This window comes from Phocoena sinus, chromosome 6, assembly GCF_008692025.1.
Source record: "Phocoena sinus isolate mPhoSin1 chromosome 6, mPhoSin1.pri, whole genome shotgun sequence".
Lineage (NCBI taxonomy): Eukaryota > Metazoa > Chordata > Mammalia > Artiodactyla > Phocoenidae > Phocoena > Phocoena sinus.
Window position 1 is genome coordinate 50,005,140 of NC_045768.1, and position 17,037 is coordinate 50,022,176.

Genomic DNA, 17,037 nt, shown 5'->3' on the forward strand with positions numbered 1-17,037 from the left:
GAACCATTATTGTTTTGTTTTGTTTTTTTTTAGATTCCATATATATGTGTTAACATACAGTATTTGTTTTTCTCTGACTTACTTCACTCTGTATGACAGACTCTAGGTCCATCCACCTCACAGCAAATAACTCAATTTCGTTTCTTTTTATGGCTGAGTAATATTCCATTGTATGTATGTGCCACATCTTCTTTATCCATTCATCTGTTGATGGACACAGGTTGCTTCCATGTCCTGGCTGTTGTAAATAGTGCTGCAATGAATATTGTGATACATGACACTTTTTGAATTATGGTTTTCTCAGGGTGAACCTCTTTTTATTGCATCAAGTTAAAAGTATTTACTTAATAGTTCTAGTTATTTTAAAAAATCGCATTAAAATTCTACAATTTAGGGGCTTCCCTGGTGGCGCGGTGGTTGAGAGTCCGCCTGCCGATGCAGGGGACGCGGGTTCGTGCCCCGGTCCGGGAAGATCCCACATGCCACGGAGCGGCTGGGCCCGTGAGCCATGGCCGCTGAGCCTGCGCGTCCAGAGCCTGTGCTCCGCAATGGGAGAGGCCACAACAGTGAGAGGCCCGCGTACCGCAAAAAAAAAAAAAAAAAAAATTCTATAATTTAGGTTTATCACTAGTCAGACTGACTCTCCTTAGATAATTATTTCTTTAAGTTTTAAAGAAGAGTATAAAATAAATTTCTAAAATGGATTCACTCATTTTTCTTGAAAGAAAAAAAATTTATGAAAAAACACTTTTCTAGTTGAAATAAAAGAGAACTGTCAGCTCTGTTAGAGCCAGTAATAAAGAGCCAATCCTTTCTAGATGTTGGTATTGAGTTGGCACTGTTTCATGGACTTACCTAAGGATTTTAACAATGAAAAAAGTGATTAAAAGATAGCTTATATTAATTGGTTCTATTATTGGAGTATGGTCTGTTGGCTCAAATGTATGTCATCAATGGCAATGAAAAACCTAATTCACTCTGACACAGTTATAAATGGATGTGGACTTTTGAGGGCCCTGAAGTACAATATGATTAGACCTGCTCTTGGTCAAAATTAAATCTTATCAAAAAATTGGGGGGAAAATATAAAATCATTTTAACTGAAATACATTTTTTATATTTTATTTGAAATTTTGTATAAAGAACATATTCATTAGCACAGGATTAAATTTGCTCAAGTAACACATAAAGTCATTTTGGCTAGAGTTTATGAAATACAGGAAGGTTTTCAAGCAAATAATATTCATGAGACTGTACGACTTTGTTAGCATTCATTAAGACTGCTTTTATGCATTAAAAAGGTGGCTGTAAGCCAGCTTTCCATCTTACATTAAAAATATAAGATACACATGAATACAACAGCTTATGTATTTAATTCAAAATTCATTTCCTTGCTGTCAAGTGGCAAAAGAAATGGAAGGAAAATTTTTGAAAAGTTATACTATGTTCAAAATTTGTAATTCCTGTTCATTATGACTAAACTATAGAAACTATAAATTTTTTCCAGTAAACTGTTACCCAGTTTTAACTGTTTAAACTGTTATTAGTTTTCTGTCTGTTCCTTTTATCTTTCATTCTTTTGACAACCACGTTAACAGCATTTCCATGATGCCATTTTTACCAGTCTACGATGTGACAGCTAAGCCTCACTAAATTCTTCATAACACTAAGAAATCACAATTGCATAATGCAATTTAAACATGGTGAAAATGTAGGCTTTTCTAAAAGAGAAAATAGAAAGGTAAGAATGTCCTTGTAAGTCTATCTTATAATAAATTTCATGTGAATTAGCTTCCTATAAAATAAACGAATTTAAGTGAATAACGAAACAAAATGTAATTTAAAATATCTGACAATACTGCATGTACTGATGGTAATTTTTGCCATTCAGTCTAAAATGGAATAACGGAATAAGAACCTCAGAATTCTACATTACAATTTTCCTTACAATGAGGCATTTTAACTTTAATAAAATACTTCAACACATGTTAAGAATAAAAGTCAACTAACATTCCTTCTTATAATACCTCATTAATAGCTAATAAATGGTTAGTTCAGTTAAAAACTCTACAGTTGCTAAATCATTGCTTTTATTTATTAAATTATACAGCAAAGAAACATTATCTCTATTAATTTATTGCCCAAGATTTTTGCATGATCCCATGTTAAGAATGAAACATCTTGGGGGAGTGACCAAGATGGTGGAGTAGGAAGACCCTGAGCTCATCTCCTCTCACAGGCACACCAAAATTGCAACTATTTACCGAGCAATTATCCATGAGAGGGACCTGAAAACCATCAGAAAAGATCTTCTCAAGAATATAAAGAAGATCTAAGAATATAAAGAAGGAACCACATGAAATGGGTAGGAGGGGCAAAGACATGGTATAATCAAGACCCAGACCCCCCAGGTGAGCAACCCGTAAATGTGAGAATAATTACAATTGCAGAGGTTCTCCCCAAGGAGTGAGGGGTCTAAGCCCTACATCAGGAGCTCCCCAGACCCAAGGTCCTACATAGTAAGATGAGCCCCCAGAATATTTGGCTTTGAAGGCCGGTGAGGCTTGATTTGGGGAGAGCCAGAAGACTATGAGAAATAGACTCCACTCTTTTTTTTTTTTTGCGGTACACGGGCCTCTCACTGTTGTGGCCTCTCCCGTTGTGGAGCACAGGCTCCAGAAGCGCAGGCTCAGCGGCCATGGCTCACCGGCCCAGCTGCTCTGCGGCATGTGGGATCTTCCCGGACCAGGGCACGAACCCGTGTCCCCTGCATCGGCAGGCGGACTCTCAACCACCGCGCCACCAGGGAAGCCCTATACTCCACTCTTAAAGGGCACACACAAATCTCACATGCTTCAAGACCAAGGGCATAAGCAGTAATTTGAAGGCAGCCTGGGTCAGACCCACTTCTTGATCTTGGAGAGCCTCTGGGAGAGGAAGAATGCAGCTGAAACTCACTCTGGGGACATGGATGCTGGCAGCAGCCATTTTTAGGGAGCTCATCCCACCACAAGTACACTGGTGCTGGTAAGTGCCATTTTGGAACCCTCCCTCTAGCTTATTAGTGCTGGGACCTAGTCCTGCCCACTAGCTGGTGGGCACCAGTCCTGGGACACTGCGGGCCAGGAAGCTAGCTGGGTGGGAACACAACCCCACCAACCAGTAGGCTGGCTGCTATAGGACCCCCCAAGATTCCAGCCACCCTGGGACTTGGCACCATCCACCAGAGGACGCAGGACCCAGCCCCAACCCCAAGTGCAAATCAAAACTACAATGAGATACTACCTCACACCTGTCAGAATGGCTATTATCAAAAAGACAACAAATAAGTGTTGGCGAGGATGTGGAAAACAGGGAACCCTCATGCACTGTTGGTGGGAATGTAAACTGGTGCAGCCACTATGGAGAACAGTATGGAGATCCCTCAAAAAACTAAAAATAGAACCACCATACAATCCAGCAATTCTACTCCCGGGTATTTATCCAAAGAAAACAAAAACACTAATTAGAAAGGATATATGTACTTCTATGTTCATTGCAGCCTTATTTACAATAGCCAAGATATGGAAGCAACCCAAGTGCCCAACAATAGATGAATGGATAAAGAAGATGTGGTATATATTCACAATGGAATATTACTCAGCCATAAAAAAGAATGAAATCTTGCCACTTGTGACACCATGGATAGCCCTAGAGGTATTGTGCTAAGTGAAATAAGTTAGACAGAGAAAGACAAATACCATATGATTTCATTTACGTATGGAATTTAAAAAACAAATGAACAAACAGAATCAATGTCATAGATACAGAGAACAAACAGGTGTTTACCAGAGGGGAGAAGGGTGGGGGGAGGAGGGAAATAAGTGAGGGACATTAAGAAGTACAAACTTGCAGTTACAAAATAAATGAAGGAAAAAAAGAGAAACCTGACTGCACTTTTTTTTTTTAATCTGTGTTGTGACTTTAATTTCTTTTTTTTTTTGGTAATAAAAAGTTGACTTTTTAATTTGAATTTGTCTTTTTTATTTATTGGTCTGAAAGGCATTTCAAACATATTATAATAATATATTGGTGTAATTTAATTGGTGCAACATGCTTTATGGCTCCAATCAAAATTGGTTTTCATTCATTTGATTGGTTTGAGCCCAGGATAGCCTACAGGGAAAAAGAAAGCTGGATAACCACCCAAAGTGTTTGTATTTTCATTGGAAACTGATTTTTGTTTTGTTTTATTGTTTCTGTTTTTATTTTTAAATTAAATAAACTGCCATGAACTAAAAAAAAAAAAAAGAGTCACGAGTATGAAATGTACAATGTGGGGAGTATAGTCAATAGTTATATAATATCTTTGTAGGGTGACAGATGACAATTAGTGGTGATCATTTTAAAATGTAGAGAAATATCGAATCACTATGTTGTGTACCAGGAACTAACATAGTGTTACAGGTCAATTATACTTCAAACACAAACAAACAAACTCATTAAAAAAGAGATCATATTTGCAGCCAACAGAGGTGAGGGGTGGGAGGGAGGGAGGGTTAGATGAAGGCAGTCACAAGTACAAAGTTCCAATTATAAAATAAATAAGTACTTGGGATGTAATGTACAATTTGATAAAGATAATTAACACTGCTGTATGTTATAAATGAAAGTTGTTAAAAGAGTAAATCCAAAGTGTTCTCATCAAAAGGAAAAAGACTTTCTTTTTCTATTTCTTTAATTTTGTGTCTGTCTGAGATGATGGATGTTCACTAAACCTACTGTAGTAATCATTTCATGATGTATGTAGGTCAAATCATTATGTTGTACACCTTAAACTTATACAGTGCTATATATCAATTATATCTCAATAAAAAAATGAAAAAATATTTTTAAAAATCTTACCTGCAAATAAAATATGTTGTCATAATACACACACAAAAATCAACTTTTGCTTTATTTGTGATTAGTGACTTACATGTAACAAATCCAAAAACATCTCAGTAAGACTGTTGTATGAATCTAGATAGAAATCTCTGCTGTCAATGTGGTTGTATGTTGAAATTTCTTAGAGTTAAACACCTTTCTTTTTTAGTTAAAAATCCATCGACTAATGATTTGTGGCTTTACGCCAAATTTCTTTTTTATGTACACTTCAAATGAATGATTGTGCCGAATGACAATTCATAAACTTGGCAAATGTACAAGTAAAGGCCAGAAACAAAAAAACCCACATTAATCCTATCTATAAAATATACGGTCCCTGAAAAACAAGTAAAAAGTTAATAGTTCCTTTGTATATAATGCAAAAGTAAAATCTGAAAGAAACTTGTTTTGTCACCACTTTAAAGTAACAAGACATAAATGTATTGTTTAAATAAAATACTGGTAAATAATTAATACTGTTTAATAACTTACCGTGTAAATAAAATAAATTCTTTAATAAAATAACCTGTTTAAATAAGAGTAATTATGCAAACCTATGCCATAGACCTCTTTACCCTAAGTGCAGGTCCACAGCACACTGAGATTTTTAAGGGGGTCAGATAGCATAACTGTTCCTGTAAATGAGTTAATTCTAAGAGGTAATTTAATTAAAGTAGAGAAGTGGCATTTGAACTGGGCCTTTATTTGTTCATTTGACAAATGCTGAAGTGCTTACTATGTTCAGGTAATATGCCAGGTACTAGGAAAACAAAGATGAAATGGATTCCCTCATTTTATTATGTGATAAAACTCAAAACTGTGTATGTATAGATACATGTATGTGCTCAATTTACGTATGTATGTATAACTAAACATAGTATAAAGTAAGGAGAGCACCCTTGAAAAATGGGTGGATTTCAACAGAGAAGCATAAACCCCTTCAATGGCTCCCTGCAACCCTTTCAGAAAAATTTCAACTGCCAAAGTATGGCCTCAGGTTTCCTCACGATTCAGCCTCTAACTAAATTCCTAGGTGAGTTCCTCTACAGCTTCTTTATCTATGCTACATGTTGGCTATTCTATCCTTTCTTATTTTTTTCCATTTCTTTTCTTTCATTCATCTATCCATACATTTACATATTAATTGAGAGCCCATTATATGCAAGGCAAGGTACAGATACACAGCACTGAACAGGAAAAATAGGGTTCTAGCCCTTGTGGAGTTACATTCTATAGAATGATAAAGATATTGAACTAATTAGACAACTGTTAATTGCATTTAATATATACTACAAGGAAAAAATACAAGAGTCTTGAGTATATAATGAGAGCTTTAGTCCTTTTTTCCTTTTAGGTATTTGACTTCATGTGTAGTAACAAATATGCTACATGCCTTGGCAAAACACATACATGACAGAGGATGCTAGATAAGTTCTTAAAACATTCAGGGGCCTGTCATGATAGTGAAACTTCTAAGAGTCCAGTAGTCTGGGGCATGTCACAATATTTCTATCAACGTGAAGGACAAGTTGCTTCATCTTGTACACTCTACCACTGAGAGACATATGGGCCACTTTAGATTCAGGAGACAATATGTAGTCTATTCAAATGTTCTAGTTGGAATAATTGACTGAGTAACTCATAGTTTTGAGTGGATCCCAGAGCTTCCATGCAAGCTGATTTTGGGCCATATGACCGAGAAGATCCAGTGGTAGCAAAAAAATTTTTTTAAATGTCATGGCAACACTCTTAGGGTTTTGGAAAAAAGCCTGTCCTCTACTATTAATAAATATTAGCCTTTTGAGAAACAGTTCTGGGTTTGCTACTGGGCTTCATGACTAAATACCTGACCAAGGGACACCACGTAACCATGTGACATGAGCTGTCCTTGGTGAGCTGTTCAGTGTGGTACAAAAAAGAAAAAAGAGGATACAGAAAGTAAGAAAAATTGGAACTAAGCAATCATGCTCATAGCTGACATCCAGGTGAAAGCAATACTAAATCTGAAATCACTTCACAAACACTTTCAGGTCAGTAAAAGTTATTAGCTTGGCCTTCTTTCAATTTCTGAGACATGCTGTGTAAACTCTCTTCTTCTTAAGGACTTCACACATACTGTTTCCACTAGTGGTGAGGCTCTTCCCCTGCTTTTCACAGGGCTGGTTCCTTCTTATCTTTCAGGTCTCAGCTTAAATATCACCACCTGGAATAGGTTTCCCTGACCACACTGTCTAAAGCTCTGCTCTTACTCCACACTGTTATCATCTAGCATGGTGCCTTGCTTTTACCTTTTGTGTCATGTATTATAATTTTTCCTTATACATTTTTCTGTTTACTTGAATATTGTGTATCTCTTCCATTAGATGGTAAGTCCTACAAGAAGGCAAGAATAATGTCTGTTTTTCTCACCACCATATACCTAGCAGCAAGCACAATGTCTTAAACACAGTAACATTCATTAAAATTTGTGGAATAAATAAGTACAATTACTTGGAGTCTCATCCCTCAGAGGTGGTATTTAACCTTCTCCTCCTATGAACCCAATACACAACATTTTGCACTGTTCTTTTTTGCACACTGATGGTGATTTTGCAGACTTACCATAGAAATTCAAGTGCCTAAAGCCAGAAGATGTTAATTGGGGAGTTACTCTTTGGCATTCCTTCCTAAAACTCAGACTGTCAGTCTCTATAAATACTACACTACAAGTTAGGGCATAATTCAACATTTAACAAAGAAAGTTCATCATTTCCTATGGGTGATTTTGGCCTGTTGTTAATTTTGATAAGTGTCAGAGGTGGCTTAAAACATGGAAATAGGAATAAACTGAGAAATATGGTATATTTTTATTATAAAATTTCTGAGTTGAAAAATTAGCTTAAGAAGTGAGATGAAAGAAGAGGAGATATAGCTCTGTCTTACTTTTAGGCAGTTACCGAAGAAGTCTCAACTAAACCTCTTTGGTAGTAAAAATGAAGTTTTTACTACCCTCCTAAATTTTCAGTTATGATTTTTTAACCTAAGTCTATTACATGATTCTCATATTTACACTGAAGAATAAGAAAAACACAAAGCAAAAAAATAACTCCTTAAGAATGTACTCATATTAGGATACTTCTTTCCCTTAGTCATCCACTAAATGGCATATTACTAAGAAATTCCTAGAAAAATTTGACATCTTCAGTACATGAGAAACATTGAATCCATCATAGAAACATACCCATCTCCCTAGCTGTTTCCACATGCAAGGCCTGGATTGGCTCTTTTTCTCTCCAGACATTTTCTCCTGTTCTTTTCTGAAGATTACATCATGGGTTTCCTGGGCCTCTGTGGTAGGGAGAAGAGGATAAAGGAAAAGGATGACAGTTTGGAACTATCAAATGTCAAGAAAAATAAAGCACCAGTTACTCAGCAACAAAAACCATAATATGCAACTAGTATCTTCATTTCTCTATCATCATGGATTCCAACATCAGTACTAACTGATCATTTAAAGTCACTGTCATGATAAGCATCTTTATAACATTTACCTACTTTGTCTGGTTAAAAAAAGTTCATGTTTTGATTAGGAAATTAATTGTAATAGCAGTATAATTCTCTTTAGAATATTAAACAATAGAGTTTCATTTTGAAAGTTAGTATTAAGCTTCATCTTAGTTTACTATTGTTTTTTTTTTTTTTTTTTTTAATTTATTTATTTATTTATCTTTGGCTGTGTTGGGTCGTCGTTGCTGCGCATGGGCTTTCTCTAGTTGTGGCGAGCAGGGGCCACTCTTCATTGCGCTTGTGGGCTTCTCATTTCAGTGGCTTCTCTTGTTGCGGAGCATGGGCTCTAGGCTCACGGGCTTCAGTAGTTGTGGCACATAGGCTTAATAGTTGTGACACATGGGCCTAGTTGCTCCGCGGCATGTGGGATCCTCCCAGACCAGGGTCGAACCCGTGTCCCCCACAATGGCAGGTGGATTCCCAACCACTGCGCCACCAGGAAGTCCCACTATTGTGTTTTAATACTGATTTACCTGTAATGATGTTGTGTCAACTCACAGAAATAAGTTATAATTTATATAGTACTTCCCAGTTTAAAGGTGCTATCACATGCATTTTCTTATCTTTATCTCAACAATTATAATAGTGAATTGTTACAGGGAACAATATTCAATATCTTATAATAACCTATAATGGAAAATAATCTGAAAAAAAAATATATATGTGTGTATGTATATATAACTGAATCACTTTGCTGTACACCCAAAACTAACACAATATTGTAAATCAATGATACTTTAATTATAAATAAATAGTAACAATAGAAAAGAATAATGAAGTACTAGATATATCAACTAAGTACAAGAATAGATGTCATTTGCAATTCATGATTTTGTGACTTTAAAAAAAATAGTTCTTGATCATACATGAAGTTTTGTATTTGGGAAAATAAACCTACACACACTGAGGCAAAATGTACACCAAAACTCCCCTAAGTTTAATGTACATGTCTTTTTAAATTCATTTATTAATTTCTATTCCTTTTCTTGAAATGGTTTTTAATAAAAACTTTACAGATAACATTACTCCTACTGATTTTTCTTAAGAATTCATAAAAAGACATTGATATTGTGACTTCTTGACTAGTATTATATTTCCCTTCTCCTATTTCTTTGTAAGTTCTTTGATTTTAAATTTCAGGAGTGATTAAGGTTGAGGTTTGGTATACTATAAGTATATATTTAGTCACAATGGTAATATTATAATGAAGCACTTAAAATTGAGCACTTAATTATTTTAATGGAGGAAATAAACTTGTTGTTTTTGTAATAATAGCACATGGTAAAAACATGTTTAGTACTATTTACACTCTATCTTGCATAATGTTACCATAGTAAAATGGACTTCAATCCAAATAATGGAGTAAATAAATGACACATCATAGTGATAAAAGTGGAATAATACAGAGCAAAGATGAAAACAGATTATAAGGTCATCTACAACTCTGCACAAAGGTAATTACAGTTGACCCTTGAACAATAAGAGTTTTTTTTTGCAGTTTATTGATTTTATTTGAATTTTATTTTATTTTTTATACAGCAGGTTCTTATTAGTTATCTATTTTATACATATTAGTGTATAGATATCAATCTCAACCACCCAATTCATCCCACCACCCCATCCCGCTTTCCCCCCTTGGTGTCCATACGTTTTTTCTCAACATCTGTGTCTCTATTTCAGCCTGCAAACAGGTTCATCTGTACCATTTTACAACAAGAGTTTAAACTGTACAGGTCCACTTATACACAAATTTTTTTTTCAATAGTAAATACTACAGTACTGTGATCCAGGTTTGGCTGAATCCCCAGATACTGAACCACAGAAAAGGAGGAATTGGAACCAGGGATATGGAGGGCTGACTGTAAATTATACTCAGATTTTTGACTGTGTGGAGGGTCAGCTCCCCAAACTCTCATGTTGTTCAAGAGTCAACTGTACTAGGTCTGTCATTAAAACAACCTTGGTGTCTTTCTTCCCACCAGCGCCCTCAACACATACATTAGGTTTTTCATTGTAGAAAGTCTGGAACAACCAGAGTAATATAAAGAATGTATATTTATAGGTCTTAATTATCTCTAGTAGTTCTATCATATGGAGATAACCATTGTTAACATTTTAGTTTATAACATCCCAGTCTAATACTTATATATATAATTATATTTATATTATGTACAATTTGTTTTGTATATGATGAAATAAAATTCATTTTTTATGGCAAGATGAGAAAAGTTTAAACATAAAATTTTCCTTTGCCTGGTTGTGCTTCCTCCCTCCCCTTTAGCATGTGTTGTGAATTTGTGTTAGCCAGACCTCCTCAGGAGATAATGTTCCTTCTTAACCTCACAAAGAGTCACAACTCCTTCAGAAAGAAAATAACCTTCCTTCTTAATCTTGTAAGGGGCCATGATAACCCATGACCACTACTCGCTTTGTATGTGTAGATTTGGATTGTGTAAACTGTCAATGATACATTATTTGACGTATCACACCTTGTCTCAAAAACTTATATAACTGTGCATTGAACTCTAATAAGTGGAACAGTTCTCAGAGCTTCCTGAAAGACTATCTCCTGGGTTATAATCCTCAGGTTGGCTTGAATAAAATTTTCCATTTCTTTCTTAGATCAACTATTGAATAATTTTTTGTCAACATCTATATATGTTAATGCAAGTTCATGTGCTCAACGCATAGTGAGGCCAAACAAACTGAAACTTCGGAGTGTGGAGCAGAGAAAGGTTTACTGCAAGGCCATGCAAGGAGATGAGGTGGCTCAGGCCCTAAAAAGCCCTTAGCTCCCCAAAGGGTTTCTGCAAAGGACTTTTAAAAGCCAGGTGAGGGAGGGGGGTTGCAGGGTATGTGATCAGCTTATGCATAGTTCTCTGATTGGCTGACAGTGGGGTAGCAGGGTGGTGTCACAGGGTTAACATTATCAGTCCTTAAGCTCCAGGAGGCCTGGGGCTATGTGCTCAAGGTCAAGTAGTTTCTTCCATTTGTTGAGGGGGGTGGGGGATGTTCACATCTGGAAAACAACTCAGGAAATTTGCATCAAATACTACTATCTAGGTACTTCATAGAGGAGCTAAAGCAGAGGATATGGGGGAAGGCCTGTCCTGGGAAGGCCCCATGGGGTCCTTCTCGGTTACATATATAATTGTCTTATATGCTGTTTTGGTACTTGTTTTTGTCATTATATATCTACCTTTTCCTCCATCATCAAATAGTCTTCTAAAATATGAAAGGAATGATTTGGGGGAGGGTATGGGAGAACTGTCAAATACATTCACAGGACTGTCAAATAGTCTCCTAAAATATGAAAGGCGTGATTTTGGGGAGATTAAATCGTAAGCGAGTTATGGTTGCTTAAAAATCAATCTCTAAGAAAATTATTATGCATAAGAGTTGCCTAATTAACAAATAAATATATCCATGTTTTTATTAACATATACTTTAAAAAACTTCTTATATTACAAAAATTATATTTTGTTCTTCGTGTTACTTAGAAAATAAAATTCTCCTATAAATATACTTCCTCCTAAGCATTTGCTACATATTCTCCTAGTTACAGTGAGCTTTTAAATGACTAAACAGTATTTTATCATATAGATTTACTGTAATTTAATCAATCCCCAAAGTTGGGCATTTAAGCTATTTAAAATATTTCATTATTAGTAAGTGTATTTTGCAGATCCCTGAACATAAATCTTTGAATCCTTCAACAAAATCATGCTAAATTCATCATATCCTATTCTTATAAACATATCATTATTAAAGTCACATGAATTTCAATTCTCCTTTGAACCTCAGCTTCCTTATCAGCAAAATAAGGGGACTGGGTCACAGTCCTAGTATGCTCTAACTATAAAAAATTCAAGTTCTAAACATAGCAGATCTTTAATAATTGGGTGAAACAATTTGTGAACTCTTAGAAGAATCATGAGACATATAATTCACACCTTTCAAATGAAGGTAGTGTGTGTGTGTGTGTGTGTGTGTGTGTGTTGGAAGGGGACACACCGAACCATATAGGATGTTATCTTCCTGGAACATCAATTTCACTTCAAGATTTGGGAATAAAGTTTGCTGTTGCTGTTGTTTTTCCTGTTAAATATATTAGAGTGAAATACAAAAATCACACTAATTTTTAAGATAAAAATAAATTCTTTGAAAAAAATGTCATATTTCTGAGTGTGTCCTTTAAGCTCTGCCCCAGAAGTCAGGATGTATTTTCCACTTTTATCAGGAAAGGATGCAAGGCTCTGATTAATAGAATAGGAAAAAGACTTATCAGTGAACTCAAACCATTTCAGAACTGACTACATTTTAAGAGTAATCAGGACATTTGAAGTTGTCTTTGGCCCTGGAATCTAAACACAAATTCACTCCACTGACTCATTTGAGAACTTGTCAATATGTTAAGGTTTGTTTGACCTTACTAAATCAAACCTGTCCATCTTGCTTTTCTATAATTTTATGAAACTTCTAGCTCATTTCTTTTAAAACCAGAAGGCCAAAGTCCTTACAGCAGGTGTAGCCTTTCTAAACGTACCCACAGGGAGTATCGACCACTGAATATAATTTATATTTCTCATTCACTGCTTTATAATTTTGCATCCAGTGGATGGTTTTTACTTTCACAATCATCAACCCTACTTCAAATGCTCTTCATATGTTTACATTAAACATTGAGTTTGCTTTTAAAAAAAAAGTTTCTAAAAGACTTCAAGGATTAAGTAAAAAGAAACAAAAGCAGCTGGATTTTTTCTAACACAGTGGTTGAAAGAAAATCTGATACATGAAAATTTGAATTACAGCATTTCAAAATCCAAATGGACTAGAATGCCACTTTTTCTTATAAAAATTATTTGTAGCAAGGCAAATAGCTATTAAGAGCAAACCTTGCCAGGGACTTGGTTTTTTAACTCCCAAACTAACACGCAACGTTCATAGGACACCAAATGATGTGCAAAGCAAGGTACACTCGATGTAGAAAATCTAAAAAATACCTCTGTACTTCTACTCCCTATATGGAGAGAGCAAATAACTTTTCCTTTCCTTTCCTTTTTCTTCCTTTAATCCATTTATTAAATTTTTTAAATTAACTTTTTGAAAGCATCTGCTTAGTGGCCGAAATTTGCACGCAGGTACAAAAGCTTAAAGTCACCAATACGGTCCGACTGGGCCTCATTCCGCCAAGGGTGTCTCTGGACGGCCTCATCCCTCCAACTAAGAAAATACAGGGAACAAGCTCTCAGAACGCCAAGGGACTAACTGCTTAAGAGGATCTTCACTCTCGGTTAAACTTTCCTCCAGGAGCATTCTGGGACTGCCTCCTTTCCAGAACAGCTGAGGACAGGTGCTCTGGGCGGGGTATTCAGGTCAGACCCTGGCTCTAGGAGTGACCTTAGGACCCCTCCCTCCTCGGTCCCCAGTAGACCAGAAACTAAAATAAAGTGTAATACAGCGACCTGAGGTAACTGCAAATGAGTCTGCAGAATCTTCTCGGGCGCTTAGAAACTCGCTTACGAGAGGAAGTCAGGGACCAAGCTGCCAGCCTCAGCCTCGTCAGGGACCACACACCGGCCGACCGCGGGCTGACCCGGAAGTGCTCGGCGGCGGCCTCCACGGCGGGGGCAGGGGCGCGGCCAAACCGGCGCTCACGCGCGCGCTCCCCGGGAACTCCCGCGGGTGGCTCGGCGCTCTCCCGGAGGCGCTCCCGAGCCGCCGCGGACGCCGCCAACATGGCCGAGACGAGCGAGGAGGTGGCGGTCCTGGTGCAGCGGGTGGTGAAGGACATCACCAACGCCTTCAGGAGGAACCCGCACATGTGAGTCGCGCGCCGGCGATGCCCCCGCCTCCGCCGCCTCCGGGGGTCGTCGGGGGCGGGAGGGGGCGGGGCCAAACCTCGAGCAGACCTCGGACGGCAGGTCTTGACCCGCGCGCTGCTTACAAGAGCCGACGGAGCTGGGTCGGGGCCCGATAGTTGTCGGCCGCCGCGGGGCCAGCTTTCCGCTACCGGAACAAGCTCTCGGGCGAGTCCTTAGAAGTGACCTCCCTCCCACCCCTTTCCCAGGAGTTCACGAAACTCGAAAGACTTAACCCGTGTGTCCACGTCCCACATCCGTTTAAGGTACACGGTGTGGGTCTGTATGTGCTTTGTTAACACAACTCTTTTGAGGTTCATCCCGGACCTTGGTAAGAAGGGGTTACTAATCATCTTACTTTCCATGGGCCAAAACCCCCTCAGTTTACTAGCCGAAGGTAGCTTGAGGCTGCTTTTGACTTTCGCCTCACCTGTCCCAAAATTGTAGAGGAACTTCGATGAAACATTTTGTTTTGAAGGTGAACAGGGCATTCTCAAGAGAGTAGCTTCTGTAGACACAGGTTGAGTCTGGTGGGAAGCAGATGAAACCTCGACACTTGTTAGCATTAGCTGATTCATAGTTACAGGGAGCATATTAATTGTTTTTTTATTCAAACGCTGCTGCCCTCTTTAAGTAGGACACCACAGAACTGACACGTGTATCTTTCCCTCTTTCCTTTCCATTTTACTTGGAGTACTCCGGGAAGATCCGGTAAGAGACTGTATTCTGTCTGATACTTCTGCTTTTATGTAACGAAAAAGAAGCTATTAAAGAAGAGATATATCTACACATTGTATAAAAGAGTAAGGAAGAAGCAAGAGTGTAGCTATTTTCCTATCCATCCTCCCTTCATCCCTCCTTCCCTCAAGAGAAAGAAACATGGAATCCAGTTTTACATTGTTTTCACTTTACCTAATTGCTTATGGAGTTTTGTTTTTGTAAAAAATATTTTTTTCTTTAAACTGGAACGCATGAATTACTCTTTTTAAGCATTCTAACACCTTAAGCTTTTCTGCTGAAAAGAGGTGCCAAACCTTCATCTAAATGAAGTGTTCTTTTCCTTCAAGGTGATGCCCTCAGATGTCTTGCTCCCTCGTGGCACACAGTTGGAGACCTGCAACTGTGCCTCATTAAAAACAAGACACTGCTGGCCTCAAAACACACCTGCCACCTCTGACAGCGTCCACTTCCTTTCCCCTTGTGACTGCTGCCTTTTTCAGAATGAGAGTGTTTGGAATGATTTCCTGGCAGTAACCATAGTGGGCACTGGGCCTTCTAAAGAATGCTTTGATGCCTTGTTGTATATCAGTCTTTCAGTCCCCTTTTGAGAATGAGAGCTTTAGTGCAAATAAGAGACATTCTCAAAAAAAAGTTGGACAAATGAAATGACTATTTTCTCATCATTTGGGGTTATTTTTCTTAAAGAAATTGAGGAGGTTAGAAAGAAGTCTAATAAGTACAGTAATCATCTTAGTTTATCTTCTTTGAAGTAGACTAGAAAAGCATCAGTATTTCATATTTGAAAAAACTTGAGTTTGAGTGTTCATTGGCCTGGCAGGTTGACACAGTGCAGTTTGGAACACATCCCGATTCTTCTGGATCATATTTATTGAAACTCATAAAGGACTTTAATGCCCCCCCCAATCGCTATTTTTATGAGATCTCATCAATGTGCTTTGTGCCAGTGCATAACTTAAAATTATTAATAAACATTTGCGTCATTCAGTATTTTTTAAAGTTTGAAATAATTTGAGCATTTGAAAAAATATGAAATAATGATATAGATCTGAAAATTTTAAATAGCTTAACTCATTGTTTAGTATTAATCTTCAGCTATATTTTAGTACATATTCCCTACAGTAACAATATCTCCAGTAATATTACAATGCGTCTTTTAAAATGTCTTATAATTTGGACTTTTCAAAATTGCTCATACTTCCTCCCCTCATCTAACCCTTTTACTTCCAAAATACATATGCTCTATTTCTAGTTAACACTTTTCAGTATTATAAAAGAAAGTTTTTTATTCTTTTTGTTTTCCTCTTTTCTACAAATACAAGATAGATCATAATTTTATTAGCCAGCATCTACTACAGTAAATATATTGACTTTGTCTCTGGAAATTTCTAGCCAGTAGGAGTTGAAGATATAATGGGTGAAATGTGGATTTTGTTACTGGTGGGTATGGATAGGTTACCCTTTCTCAGCCTGTTTCTGCTTTCTCTCTCTCTTTTTTAAAATTTATTTTTGACTGCGTTGGGTCTTCGTTGCTGCGCGTAGGCTTTCTCTAGTTGTGGTGAGCGGGGACTATTCTTCGTTGCAGTGCGCGGGCTTCTCATTGCGGTGGCTTCTCTTGTTGCAGAGCATGGGCTCTAGAGGCTGATGAAAACATAGGAAAATCACCTCACACAGTGTCTTGCACTTAGTTGCCACTAGGTAAATAGTAGACTTAACCTGAATCCCTGTGTTCCTTAGGAAATATATTGGCCAACTGAATGATGAATGTGAAGCACTTTATAAACTGAAAAATACCATGCAAATGTTGTTTGTGTGGTTGACTCCTAGAGAATACTTTGGAAAAATAACTGAAGGCTTGACCCAGCGACAGGTATTAGCTTAATGTACAGATGCTGTGCTAGTGTGGAGGACAGCTGTTTACAGTGTAATTAGGGTCATGTCAAAGTTCTCTTATCCAGAAAGTTATTATTTTTTATTACTCTGTAAT

General features: G+C 37.3%; 2 protein-coding genes across 7 annotated transcripts in view; one reads left to right on the forward strand and one right to left on the reverse strand.

Moving 5' to 3' along the window:
* The window catches only part of C6H9orf135 (chromosome 6 C9orf135 homolog), a 127,948-nt gene extending 113,472 nt beyond the window's left edge, over positions 1 to 14,476 (reverse strand). For 3 of the 5 annotated variants that reach the window (XM_032634951.1, XM_032634952.1, XM_032634946.1), the window contains exons 1-2: positions 13,917 to 14,030; positions 8,126 to 8,232 (exon numbers count right to left, since the gene is read on the reverse strand). The gene's annotated coding sequence lies outside the window, so the exon portion shown is untranslated. Of the gene's footprint in view, positions 1 to 8,125; positions 8,233 to 13,916; positions 14,052 to 14,398 lie in introns of those variants that run through there. The other 2 variants (XM_032634948.1, XM_032634947.1) reach the window with 2 other exon arrangements.
* Positions 13,923 to 17,037, forward strand: part of PTAR1 (protein prenyltransferase alpha subunit repeat containing 1) — a 48,645-nt gene continuing 45,530 nt past the window's right edge. For both annotated transcript variants that reach the window (XM_032634941.1, XM_032634942.1), the window contains exon 1: positions 13,923 to 14,275. In XM_032634941.1, coding sequence (XP_032490832.1) covers positions 13,932 to 14,275 — 344 coding nt within the window. In that variant the 5' untranslated portion in view covers positions 13,923 to 13,931. The remainder of the gene's footprint in view (positions 14,276 to 17,037) is intronic.